The sequence below is a fragment of the Patiria miniata genome, unplaced genomic scaffold (assembly GCF_015706575.1).
Source record: "Patiria miniata isolate m_02_andy unplaced genomic scaffold, ASM1570657v1 HiC_scaffold_3, whole genome shotgun sequence".
Classification (NCBI taxonomy): Eukaryota; Metazoa; Echinodermata; class Asteroidea; order Valvatida; family Asterinidae; genus Patiria; species Patiria miniata.
In genome coordinates, this window is record NW_024037069.1 from 4,695,090 (window position 1) to 4,707,582 (window position 12,493).

Here is a 12,493-nt window from a genome sequence, read left to right on the forward strand (position 1 = left end):
TATTTTGATCGTTGACCCTATAACTATAAGATTTGAGGCTTTGCATGGTGGGGTATCGGTATCGTTTCGGTTTTCGGTAACACCATGTGGTAATAACTACTGCTTAGAGACCAAAGACAAGTTCGTTGAGAACTTACAGCAGGACTGTTCTTATCAGAACAAAAAACTACTTGGCAAAGTTGAGAGACCAAAGACAAGTTCGTTGAGAACTTACAGCAGGACTGTTCTTATCAGAACAAAAAACTACTTAGCAAAGTTGATAATAAGCAGGACAAGTTCTTTTCAGAACTAATATCTTCTAAGCAGTAGTTATTACCACATGGTGTTACCGCAAACCGAAACGAGACCCTATAACTGTTGGCCAGACGAAGAGGTCACCATGGACATGTTGACCGCGCTACTTTGACATTGAGCTTATTTAAAATTTGACGTTATTGTGACCTTCACACCAGATGGCCTTTGACTTCAAATTTGTTATGTGACATGTTAGGGCTGAGCTACTGATACTTTTGACAAAGTTTGGTTGAAATCGGTCAAAATATGTAGGAGCAATAGACAATGTCAAGGTTTGTTACTGACTAACTAACTAACTAACAGAGAGACTTGATAATTTGTTGAGCTGCTATTTGCATCTAAACAGGAATCAATTCCACAATACGCCATGTTTTCTAGTGGAGGACGTTGCTGCATAACATTGCCATTATTGGGGTAGTAACATATGTGACGCCCCATGGAAAGCCAGGCTACCAGGATCGTTAAAATGGGAAACAACTGCAACCAATTTTTCAAGGTAATAAACATGTACAAACATTTGCAAAACCAAAAAACAAAACTACCAAATTATTATGAAATACCCTACTTGATTGTACGTGAATAATAGTCTCAAGCTTCCTGTGAAATCATGACAAATGGTGTACCATCAGTTTCAAGAAAAGTTGAATTTTTGTTAGTATCAATTTCCAACGATGGTCAGCCGATCATCGTTGAGAAAAAAACCTATTTGTTTGCAATTGGTTGCACATCCGTGAATGGATGCAAGCCAGCTAGTCATGTTCCCTGACATGACAATTGCCTGACGTCTTGATTTGCTCGTTTCGTATGAAGTAGGGTCGGGGAACCAGACTACAAGAACAGCATTTCTTTCTTAATTTTTCCATCTTCTATGTACACAAAACTTTAAACACGTCAGTGTAATGATATTTGTTATAAAATAAAAAAAAATCAAATCCATCCATTTTTGAAAATTACAGCAAAAGCAGATGTTGTATTACCTTTAAAAAAAAACTCAGCCACTATGTCAAATGTCAGATATGATATCTTAATCCTAAGTTCACGTGAAAAAAGAAAACATGTCCTGGCGAGACTTGGTTGCTGTGTGGGCTCCGTGCGCCAAGGGTGCTGTTCACCGCTTTTGAGAGCCCGACACATCATGCGTGTGCACTGCAGTACTGGTTCACACGCGACGGCGACGCAAAACTTATTTACCCTGAATGTGCACAAAACCATAGCATCTTCGCATGAGCGTAAGGCATCGTTAGCGCTGCGTTCGAATGTCTCTTCCGATGGTCTCCCCCAACTCTCCCTTTCTTCTCGTTGAGGGGGTACTTGTGCACGGAGCCCATTACCCATGTTGCAAGTTGTTTACTCCCTACCTCTGGCCGGACAGGATCCTCGATCCCCACGATGGCGATACAGTTGAGGTTGGTCACCACGCTGGCCTCCTGCTCCCAGTCCACATCCTCACCAGCGGGGAAGTCCCGGTACGCCAGGGCTAAGGTCCGCAAGCCGTTGGACGCCATGGGCTCAATCACTTCGTTGATAGTCTTCTCCCGTTCGGCGACGCTGAACGGCTGGAGCTTGCTGCCGGTATCCAGGATTCTGGTGCACCTGTGGAAAAAACAAAGTCACCATCAATGTAACAGCCCTCCGACGCAGAAACTAGCCCTTTTGGGGACCCAATTTGGTTAATTACCTTAATTAAAAAAAAAATTTCCAACCAATTCTGGTGATCTTCCATCTAATCCTAGCCAGAGACACCCACTACGGATATATGCAGTCACCTTTAGTGTGTGACCCCGGGTCAGGCATATCTGAGCCTGACAACCTAGGCTAAGGACCGACGCAATTTCTGCCCACCCGGGGACCCACCATACACACGTGCACAAAACAACTCCGACGCAATTTCTGCCCACCCAGGGACCCACCATATACACGTGCACAAACAAGGTCACTTGCGAGTAGACAGTGCACGGCTTGACCACAGACTATGTATACAATACACCTCCTTAGTCCACAGACATGGCAAGATTGTGTTCATGTGGATACAGTGTTGTGTAGCCTCAAACCGTGGCCCTAAATATTTGGGTCCCCGGGGGACCCTTACTGTAAGTGTGTTAGTAAATGGGCTTTTTGCGACGGAGGGTTAAAGTGATACCTGCTTACTATCGGGATGCGATCGTCAATTTTAACGACAAGTCTGAAAAGTGGACAAGGTTGAATGCTTCTGTGCTACTTTCCACACTCTCATTCCATTGTTTGCAATTTTTACAAAGTTTTCAGTTTCACAAAGGTCTGATTGCAGACAAAACCTATGACAGATCTCATGCCAGTTATGACACGACAGCTCTTCAAAATTACTGTTAGTCGATGTGTCTCCGTACTTATTAAATTTTCTTTTCATATCTTAAAAGTTTTTTTTATGCAATTTTCCAGCAAAATGTTGGTGGTGTCCCAATTGTTCTACGTCTTTGTTCATTGGATGCCAGTCTTTGTTCAACTGGTGTCCATTTTTTTTTAAGCTGCGGGATACCAGCTCAACAAATCACTCAGTCCGTTAGTTAGTTACAAACGTTGACATTGTCTATTGCTCCTACATATTTTGACCGATTTCAACCAAACTTTGTCAAACCTATCAGTAGCCCTGCCCCAACATGTCACATGACCAAACTGTGGTCAAAAGTCATCATGAGGTGATGAAAATTTTTTTAAATTTTTTTAAATTTTTTTTTAAATATTTTAATTTTAACTCAAAACACTACAATTTCCAGAAATTACATGGCATAATAACGTGACTCATGCATGGACAGGAATTCGTTGGCCCTCAGCTTCCAAGATATTTCTGATCGAGCTTGTTTTCTATACGATACATTTTTCCTTTGTAAGTTTTCAATCGAATCGACCCTTCATGCCTGCCACTCAAATAGTGTGCACTGACCAATCAGATCATAAGTTTTGGTCAGGTGACCACAGCAGCTCGGTTTAACTCGATCGCACGCACTGTGGCAATACATGTACAGTACGCACAAACCAAAAATGGGCCTGGCTCACGGCCACATCTGGAACAGTTGATAGTTTTTATGTTTTACATGTTTAGGCCACAAAAAAAAGTCTCCGGTTTCTGGTATGCGCGCGCGTCGCCGCAGCCATGCGCGTCGGCAAAATGAAAAAGTTTTTTTTTCAATGAAAGATGATGTCTCAAAACCGCCAAACTCACTGGTTTGACTGGAATCCTGCTGCTGCACAATTTTAACGTGTTTTTAGATTGGGTTATGGTCGAGAATAAGCTTTATGTGGCCTCTCTGGACTCCCATATATTTGCACTAAGTTTAGTCGGGCACCATTTGCAGTCATCAGCCGACATTTGAAGCAAAAAAATCAGGTAAAAAAAAAAAAAAAGCCGCGTCGCCGCACCACTTTTAGGGCAAGCTCCATACCAGAAACCGGAGACTTTTTTTTTTTTGCCTTATAACGCCTTCTTACTTCTTGAGGATGATTTCACTGGCGCCCTTGGAGTACAGCCGGTACCCGCCCCCGTCCAGCGGTATGACGGTGCTCATGGACTTGCGGGTGGAGTTGAAGGTGTAGACGTGGACGTACTTCTCCACGGGCCAGCGGTCCCGGATGGTCTGGTACTCCTGGGAGAGTTCCGCGACCAGGCCCAAGAGGGCGCACTCCGTCTTGTTGCCCACCTGCCGGGCCAGCTCGCCTGGCCCCTCCCTCTCTGGGGGCTGAGACGAGATTTTGGAAAAAAAACCAGATAATCATGATAATCATCATCATAACATTTTACACTGCCTAAAATTGCTGTGCACTGGATGCACAGGGAAGCAAGTTATGGCTACATTACAAAAAGTTACTGGCTTCACTTTAGTCCAGTCGTTCTTTTTTGGAGATCCCATAATACTCAAATATGGGGTAGTAGTGCAGTATTCTACGGTAGCTTTAGAAGTACAAAGCTTAGTCAAACTTTGGATTTGGATTTTGTTTTCTCATGCAGCTTGTCCGTGGATAAATCAAATCCAATCTTGGGAATTTTGGCACCCAGACCCGAAAATCCAACGCATACCTTGCATGCGCTATATTCAAGCTCATGGCACACTCAAGGTATGCGTGTCATTTCTGTGGTCCCAGTGCCAAAGTTTCCAAGACTGGATTTGATTCATTTTGTTATAGCGCCCTCTACCGCTGCGGCTTCACCACGCGTGTCAGGGACAAGCTGCGTAAGCTGAACAAAATCCAAATCCAGTTTTTAGGACCAAGACTACCCTAATCTACCCAAATCAGTACCATGCTGGCCGACATAATTTACTTGGCTGGTCAGTCCAAGCATCCTCCAATATATTTCACAGGGATGCATTCGCATGTCCAGTGAATATTGTTGATGGCCCACAACGTGGCGCACTTTGATATTGCCCCTCTACCGCCTTGCTACATCAACAGCTTTACCTGAAAATTCACAGCGAGTGAAATTTCATCAAGCTCTAGATCATTCCCGTTAATAAATATTGAGTTTACCTACCCGTTACAAAGTTAGCAGAGAAATAAGTTGTGGTTTTCCAAATTTTATTTTGAAGTGCCCAGTGAACAAATTAAAAAATGCGCCAAAAGTAAGAACATAATTTTCTGACAAACTTCTAGTTGGGTCTGTGAGCAGAGTCAATAAGGGTTTATCAGAATTTGTCAACTTTAAAGAAATTCATAAACGTTAACTTGGGATTTTCCAAGGTTTGTTCAAGTACGCCACGTTAGGGAACACTCAGCCGATTTTGTGCCCAATTTCCGGACATCACCGTTTTGGAATTTCGGACTCAATTTCATGAAACTGAAATTGTTCACAAAGGTTCAACAGCAAGCATTATTAAGGTAAAAGTACCAGTATTTAGCTGAATGAACTAAAAGTTTGTCAACAAAGAAGTTTGGCAACACTGCATGAGGAAAGTCGTGGGAAACATTGAAGTGCACAACGTTAGGGAACAACACTATATGAGCTACAGTATGCTAAAAGGGTGAAAAGCAAGAAACCAGACTTGGCCACAACTCAGCAAGGATCTACCCACCAACAATCGCGATGCGTAGCTGCTGTTGACCGAGATCCCTTCCACCAGAAGGTGCAGCAGGTCCTCCTGCAGCTCGTCGTAGCTGGGCACAGTCATGAAGTTCTTCGTGCCGATGTAGGCCTGCACCACCGTCATGCGGTTGGTGGTCAGCGTGCCCGTCTTGTCTGAGCAGATGACCGTGGCGTTGCCCATGGTCTCGCAGGCGTCCAGGTGCCGCACCAGGTTGTTGTCGTGCAGCATTTTCTGTATCGGAACACAAAGGTCATGGAGGGAGTTACCGGTAGGGTCTTGGAAAGGCCTTTAAACTTTAGCCCACCGCACACCTTTCCAATTTTACCAGTTCACTGAATCATCGGGCCATCGCACGCACAGATCGGAGAGGTGTGCCCTGAAAAATAGGACTGATCTGACTGTACACCAAGCGACAAGATGAAATCAAACATGTTTGATGTTTTTCACAAGCACCCCTTTTTCACCTAAGGCGATATTAAATGTTAACCCATCAGATTCACGAAGGAAGTCACATGATTCAAAACCGAAAGTTGCCATTTTGTCGTCATGGGACTGATCACCATGTGATTAGGCCTATACAACAGAATCGGGCATGTGTGCGGGTAATGTTGTGGTCTCCACAAAGGTTAACAAAAAACGTTCAGGTGAACCAGTAAAATTGGAAAGGTGTACGGCGGGCTTTAGCATCTTCTTTGGCTTTGGGCTCCGATCTCATGACTTTTTACTACTAAATTAGAAGCCATGACAGTGTTATCCTCATTCCCTCGCATGGAGTATTTCTGGACATGTCCTAGGCACGGACCTTTTGAATGAATGTGCCTGCTTTTGTACATTTGCTGCATTTAGGTACTTGCTTCCAATTCAAACGCAGATATACAAATAGCTGTACAAATGCCGTAGACAATTTTGAACCTTCAATAGGTTGGTGCCCCAGCATGTTTCATTCTTCAATATAGATCTATGGGACACACAGACTCTGTGTCAGGTGCAATTTCAGGAATGTCCAACCGATGTGCACTAAACTAACACCAAGAGTTGAGGTCTAATACTACGGTGCATCGCCTACCTTGACTGAGTAGGCCAGCGAGATGGTCACCGCTAGAGGCAGCCCCTCTGGAACGGCCACCACCAACACCGTCACACCGATGATGAAGAAATCCACAAACTCCCTCAGGTGGCCCGTCTCCCAGCTCTTCTTGTCGATGCCGTAGGTCGTAATGCAGAACCGGATGATCAAGACCAGCGTGGTCAGCACAGCTATGGAACAACCTGTAAAAAAAAATAATAATACATAAGCATTACTACGATTAATATTGTTACTTCTGGTAATGAAATCAAGGATTCCTCAAAAGCGTCCTCGGTACTGTAGCTCTCAGGCCTTAAGAAGCCTGTAGAGACAGTACAAGTATAACAGTCTCACTTCCATAACAATCTGGTTAAAGAGACTCATTCTCCTTAGAATATAATAATAATAATAATAATTTGGGAGGCTAATCATCCTTACTCGCAGCTGGTATGCTGAATTGCGAAGGACGTGGCTACAACGTGGTGGGGCCGCTGGCACGTAAAGGCGCCTATGGCTGCCGGCCACATCGACCCATATATGACCACGGAGCACAGCCTGAGATCGAAAGTGTTTGATTTTTCCGGAGGGAGGAAAACCGGAGGGCCCAGAGAAAAACCCTCATGGCACAGGAGAGAACCAACCTACAACTCTACTCACATGTGATCCGCGGCCAGGATTTGAACCGTGGTCACCGTGGTGAGAGGCGAGCGCTTTACGCACAAGCCACCCATAGAAACATCTAGGTTAACCAGGGTTGACTTCCCTGGTTTTTAACAAACCATTTACCTCACCTGCATTCACAACCAGTTTAGTGAGCATCCCTCCTAGGATTGCCAAAATCTGTCGATAACTACTGGCATAAGCTGTAAACTAAACTCGAAATGACAACCCTCTTACAAGACAGTCTAACCATAACTAGCAACAGCTGAGTATTCAAACCTGTGTTAACTATTAAACTCGGATTAAAGAATGTTACCTGCATAACCAATCTGGATGGCCAGTTTAGTCAGCTTTCCTTGCAGCACTGACTTGCCCTCCATCATGCTGGACTCCTCTCGCTCCTGCAGCATAGCTTCCCTCTCTGGGTTAGCTGTGCGGCTGTTCGCGGCTCCGGAGTCGTCAATGTTGTTGCCGTCAGCTGGCACCTTGACAACGCCTTCAGTGTAAAAAGGCAGGGGGGAAAAAGGTCAAGATTCCCAAAAAGATAACAAGTTAAAAACCACTGTGAAAGAAACAGAAGAAAAGGCGAAGCACTGCTGCCGATGGTCATGGTTGCGAGCAAGATCACATGTGGAAAAGATGAACAGGGGAAAAAAAAAATTATGATAGGCTTGAACTGGATTTTATTGTGCTGCTTGGCTGAGACTACTTCAGTTATTTTCTCCCTGGAATCAAGGGCGGATCCAGAACACAATTTTGGGAGGGGCCAAAAAAAATTTTGGTCCCCCAAAAAAGTCGGTCAAAAAATTACGGCGTGGGGTTCGGGGCCCGCTTAAGGGCCCCGAAAATTTTTTGGATTCTAGATGCTCTGTGGTGCGATCTGAGGCAATTTCTGACCACTTTAACCAATGTTTTTTGAGGAAAAGATGGTGGTGTACTCATTGCCTGCCTTTATTGCGATGTCACATAAAAAAAAAAAAAAATTGGTTTCGTTTTTAGGGGGGGCCATGGCCCCCTTTGGTCCCCCCCCCTGGATCCGCCCTTGCCTGGAATGGATGGTTAAATCTTGGGGATGATCTGTGGGATCATCCCCTCAATAAATACAATCAAACTCATCTTGTAAATAATATCAAAGTCCAATATTAGGTTTTGCCCTTCACCAACGTACATGTATAAACACGGTTTACTCAGTGTTTTATCCCCCGAGTGAAAGAGAGAAAAATCACTCGGGTGGGACTCCAACCCACGACCTCCTGTTTTATAGTGCAGACGTCTTACCACTCGACCACCAAGCTTGCCGGGATCGGTTGGCTGGTGCGAAACTGATGTGGCAGTGGGTACCGCAATGAAACTTTTCATGAGATGATTTTGCGTCAGGGTGAAGTAAATTCAATATTTGGTTGCCTTCACCAACGTACAAACACTGTATACTTACTGTATAATTCAAAGTCAATTTTTTTGCGTTGATGATGTGACCATTGTGAAAGCATGCCAGCCTTTGTGGGTTCTAAAATGTTGGCTAAGCGGTGTATGAAGAATTTGCTAAACGTTTACCCAATTAAACATGAATTCTCATTCTTATTGGCCGAGTGTGGAACTGTGATGAGCACCCTACTAGAAGGGGGGTTCTACATGTAACTCCTCCCCCCCCCCAAAAAATGTAAAATCTTATGGACAATTCCATCGTAACGGACGTTACATTCAGAGCCTAAAACCAATTTGGAAAAAAAAAAATACTTACATGGAAAGAAATTGATACAAATCTACCGATAGCTTAGGCCTTAATTAACTCTTTCGCTACGGTGAGCCGCTGACAGCGGCACACACAAATTGTACAGGTCGTACGGCAAGCCGCTGGCAGCAGCTCGGTGACGTCGCTGTGAATAAACAGGGTATCCCCATGACGTGTGCCTTATCTACATCATTTATATCGTATAACCTCTGACCCTAGTTTGAGCCGCTGCCAGCGGCTCTCTGTCTGGCCGGGGTGCGCTGCAGGTTATTGTGAGCAGTTTGTTTACGGAGATACATTTAAAGATGGCGGCGCCCACATCGACGCTCGGCAGAATTTCCAGCGATTTATTATGTCCAAACGGGACAAAATAGGTAAATTAAATTCCGTAGCGAAAGAGTTTATGTACAACATGACATGTAATGTTAGCTGAATTAATTAATGAGATATAAGTGCTGAAAAATTAATGTTACGGATGTTACGCTTTAAGACATACATGTAGATTTGTTATTTTCAATACGCATTGATTAAAGTCTGTGGAGTTTCTTGCAAGAATTTAATGAAATAACTATGTCGTGGTAGATGTGGGTTCACTCTCTAAAAGCACCAATGACATTTTACAAACAGGAAGTTTGATGTTATGGAAATATTTTGTTTTTGTTGTGGACATTATAACGTTACGGATGTTACGTGTCTGAAATCAACATCATAGTTTAGTAGCATTGTATTCTCAGTTCTGTGTGATATTGTCATACAATATGAACCTTTCTCTCTGCCTTAAAAACAAAATACTTGCACTTTGCATGTGAAAACAAGCTACCAAAATGACTGCCAAAATGACTACCACAAGCCTTTAATTCTAGTCCCCAAACCAGTTTTTTTTTTACAAATATTTTTTTTTAACCACATTGTATCTAAATGGCACACCACTCAAATACAACACACCTTGTTGTCCCCTTTCATTTGATACCACGTTTGAGATTGTGATGCTTGTCGTTCTAAAGATTTCATAAATTGTCCACTTTTCAGCCACGTCCACTTTGCGTGGAATTGCCCTTATCAACTGTTGAAAGCAAATGTATATGATATCTTGAGCTCGAGAAGACTGAAGAAAACTGAAAGAACAGTTTTAATGTTAAAAATTGGTGGATGGAAATGAATATCGGAGCTGACTTTTTTTTTTTCAGGATGAATCTGAAGGTGCGATTCAGTTTCTGCAATGCGATCTACAAAACGCAAAAAATCTACAGATGGTTGCGTAATTGATTCATCGGCACCACAATATACCAGGTTTTTCTTCCGACGTTATGTCCGATTCCTCAATGGTGGCCAGACCCTTGTAGGAGATGCCTGGCTCATCGCTGCCCCTCGGCGCATTGGGGCTCCCAGAGGGACTCTTCCCCTTTTGGAGAAATCGACTCTTCCATTCTGCAACCTTACCGCCTTCAAGAAGTGTACATATACATGTAGGTCTTGTTAATTAGGAGTAAAGGGGGGGTTGAGGAATAGGAAGGGGCTGTGGTGCGACCAACTCAGTTGATGCCGATATAAATTCTTCAGTCCCGAATTCAATGCACAGGCCGGTTGGGACAATCTCGGAAAGATATCATCTACATGTATGAATATGATGTTAGAATCGTCATGAATATTAATAGTGCGAGGTCAAATTAGTAAAAAGGTGGACACACGACTTCTCTGGCAAACGAGGAGGACTTAGTTGTAACTTGCATGGTAGAGAATCAGTCGATATACACTGAATGTGATTCAGTCTGGTAACCGGTTTTCGCTGACCATTTTGATAACTTGGTTTAAAGGCAATTGACACCATTAGCAAACATTAAAAAATGACACTCAAAATATCATGAAATATCCTACTTAATTGACTGTATGAGTCAGTAAATAATAGGATCATGCTTCCTGTGAAATCGTTGCGGTCATTTTTTTTTAGAAAAGCGGAATTACCATCATTTCCTTGTGATGGTTGAGACCAAACCACTACGCTTTCAATGGAAACCTATGCTTTACGTCGAGAAAAAATGAAGATGCATTTTCACAGTCTCAAAAAGGCTACTGAGCTGATATTAAAGATATAGTCCATCATTTGTAATTTGTGCATTTTGCTCGTTTGAAGCAACAAAAGTGTTCAAAATCTAATGAAGAATACTGAACAACCAACCTAATGAAGTTTCAGCTCAGCTTCAGCTGTATATTCCGAGAAAAACAGCATTCCAGGATCTCAATTTCAAATCAAAACTTGCTGAATCATGTTTTGAATTGCAGCTATACGCGATGTCGCGCACTGATCCGGCGAATTATAGCAACCGCGCGCGCGTATGCATCGTGCCAATGCTTGCGCGCGCTGCGCCGAATAACAAAATGAACTTCTAATTTAAATTTTCCTACGGTGCATCTTAAGACGCCCTGTTGGAAAGGCCTTCTTTTGTTGATTACTTCAAAATAATAGCTCGCCAGAAAGATTTATTTCACAGGGAGTTTAGTCCACTTACTATCTTTCAACCAAGTATGTTTTTCAACAATAATACGCCAGTTACTTTTTCGGATGGCTGCAAATGATGGACTATAGCTTTAAGACAGGTTAGTTTTTCAATAACCTGATTCAGATTTACTGTATTGTTTTTCCTCGAATTGGCAAAACCACATTGTTTTTTTTGCAAATGGTTTCACTTACTTTTATGGGGCTCATAAAATTGGTCAGAGTTCTCACCTCTCTCTGCGACACCATCCTCTGCCTCCGTCGGCTTTTGACCTTTGACATCGATGAGCAAGGCGAAGATCTGCCCCGTCTGGGAGTTCATCCCGACCGCTGTGACCACCATCTTGCCGCTGCCTTCCAAGACATGAGTGCCTGCGTGGTTGGAGAAAGAAAAAAAACGCTTTGTAGAATGAACAGAAACTTGTATCAATCGTACATGTATAAGCCTTTTCGGAGTTCCAACTGCGCATTCATAACCAGTGACAACGCGCATTGTTTGTCTCAAATGGCCTTTGACATCATCGCGCCACTGACTTTACAAAAAGGCTGTTTGTGCATTGTGGGTACTGTCAAAGGGCATTTGAGACAAACAATGTGCGTTGTCACAGGTTACGAATGCGCGCAGTTGGAACTCCGAAAAGGCTTATAGGACAAGTTCGATCTAGGACCATGGTTAACCATAGTTCCACTTACTCTGATCGAACGCACACTGGTTGGACTTGTCTAATCGACTATTCAGGACCAGCCTAACAAACAGTTGGTCGCACAACGATTTACATGCATAGCTGGTTATCAATAGCAATTTTCATAGCATAGTGCCGAGGGGACCAACTATCAACAAAAATGGCAGGAAAAAACGCAACCGCGAGTGCTAAATTTCATTTTAATTGCATAGTTTTTGCATGTTAGTTAATGATTTCGTCGCCATTGTACAACAATAATGGCGATTACCCGGTATGTACCGGTAAGGTGTTCTAAACTATAGAATTATTACTTTTGTGTAAATAAACAGAAATTTCAAGCGTTGAAAAATTGTGCGACCCCCATTTTCTCATGGTTGTTGACATGACATGCCTGTCGTTCGACAAGAGTCTAGTGTCATGTGCTAGAGTTATGTGCTACATGTAGGTACATGTACGTCACGAACCAACTACTAGTTAACCACTGCTCCTTGATCGAACTTGCCCCATGCT

The 12,493-nt window shown here is 43.2% G+C and overlaps 1 protein-coding gene across 2 annotated transcripts in view; it reads right to left on the bottom strand.

Annotated features, from left to right (window-relative positions):
• LOC119738194 (plasma membrane calcium-transporting ATPase 2-like) overlaps positions 1 to 12,493 on the bottom strand; it is a 45,400-nt gene that overhangs the window by 23,185 nt on the left and 9,722 nt on the right. For both annotated transcript variants that reach the window (XM_038212949.1, XM_038212951.1), the window contains exons 5-10: positions 11,532 to 11,672; positions 7,391 to 7,570; positions 6,415 to 6,617; positions 5,337 to 5,579; positions 3,760 to 4,007; positions 1,653 to 1,887 (exon numbers count right to left, since the gene is read on the bottom strand). In XM_038212949.1, the coding sequence (XP_038068877.1) occupies positions 1,653 to 1,887; positions 3,760 to 4,007; positions 5,337 to 5,579; positions 6,415 to 6,617; positions 7,391 to 7,570; positions 11,532 to 11,672 (1,250 nt within the window). The remainder of the gene's footprint in view (positions 1 to 1,652; positions 1,888 to 3,759; positions 4,008 to 5,336; positions 5,580 to 6,414; positions 6,618 to 7,390; positions 7,571 to 11,531; positions 11,673 to 12,493) is intronic.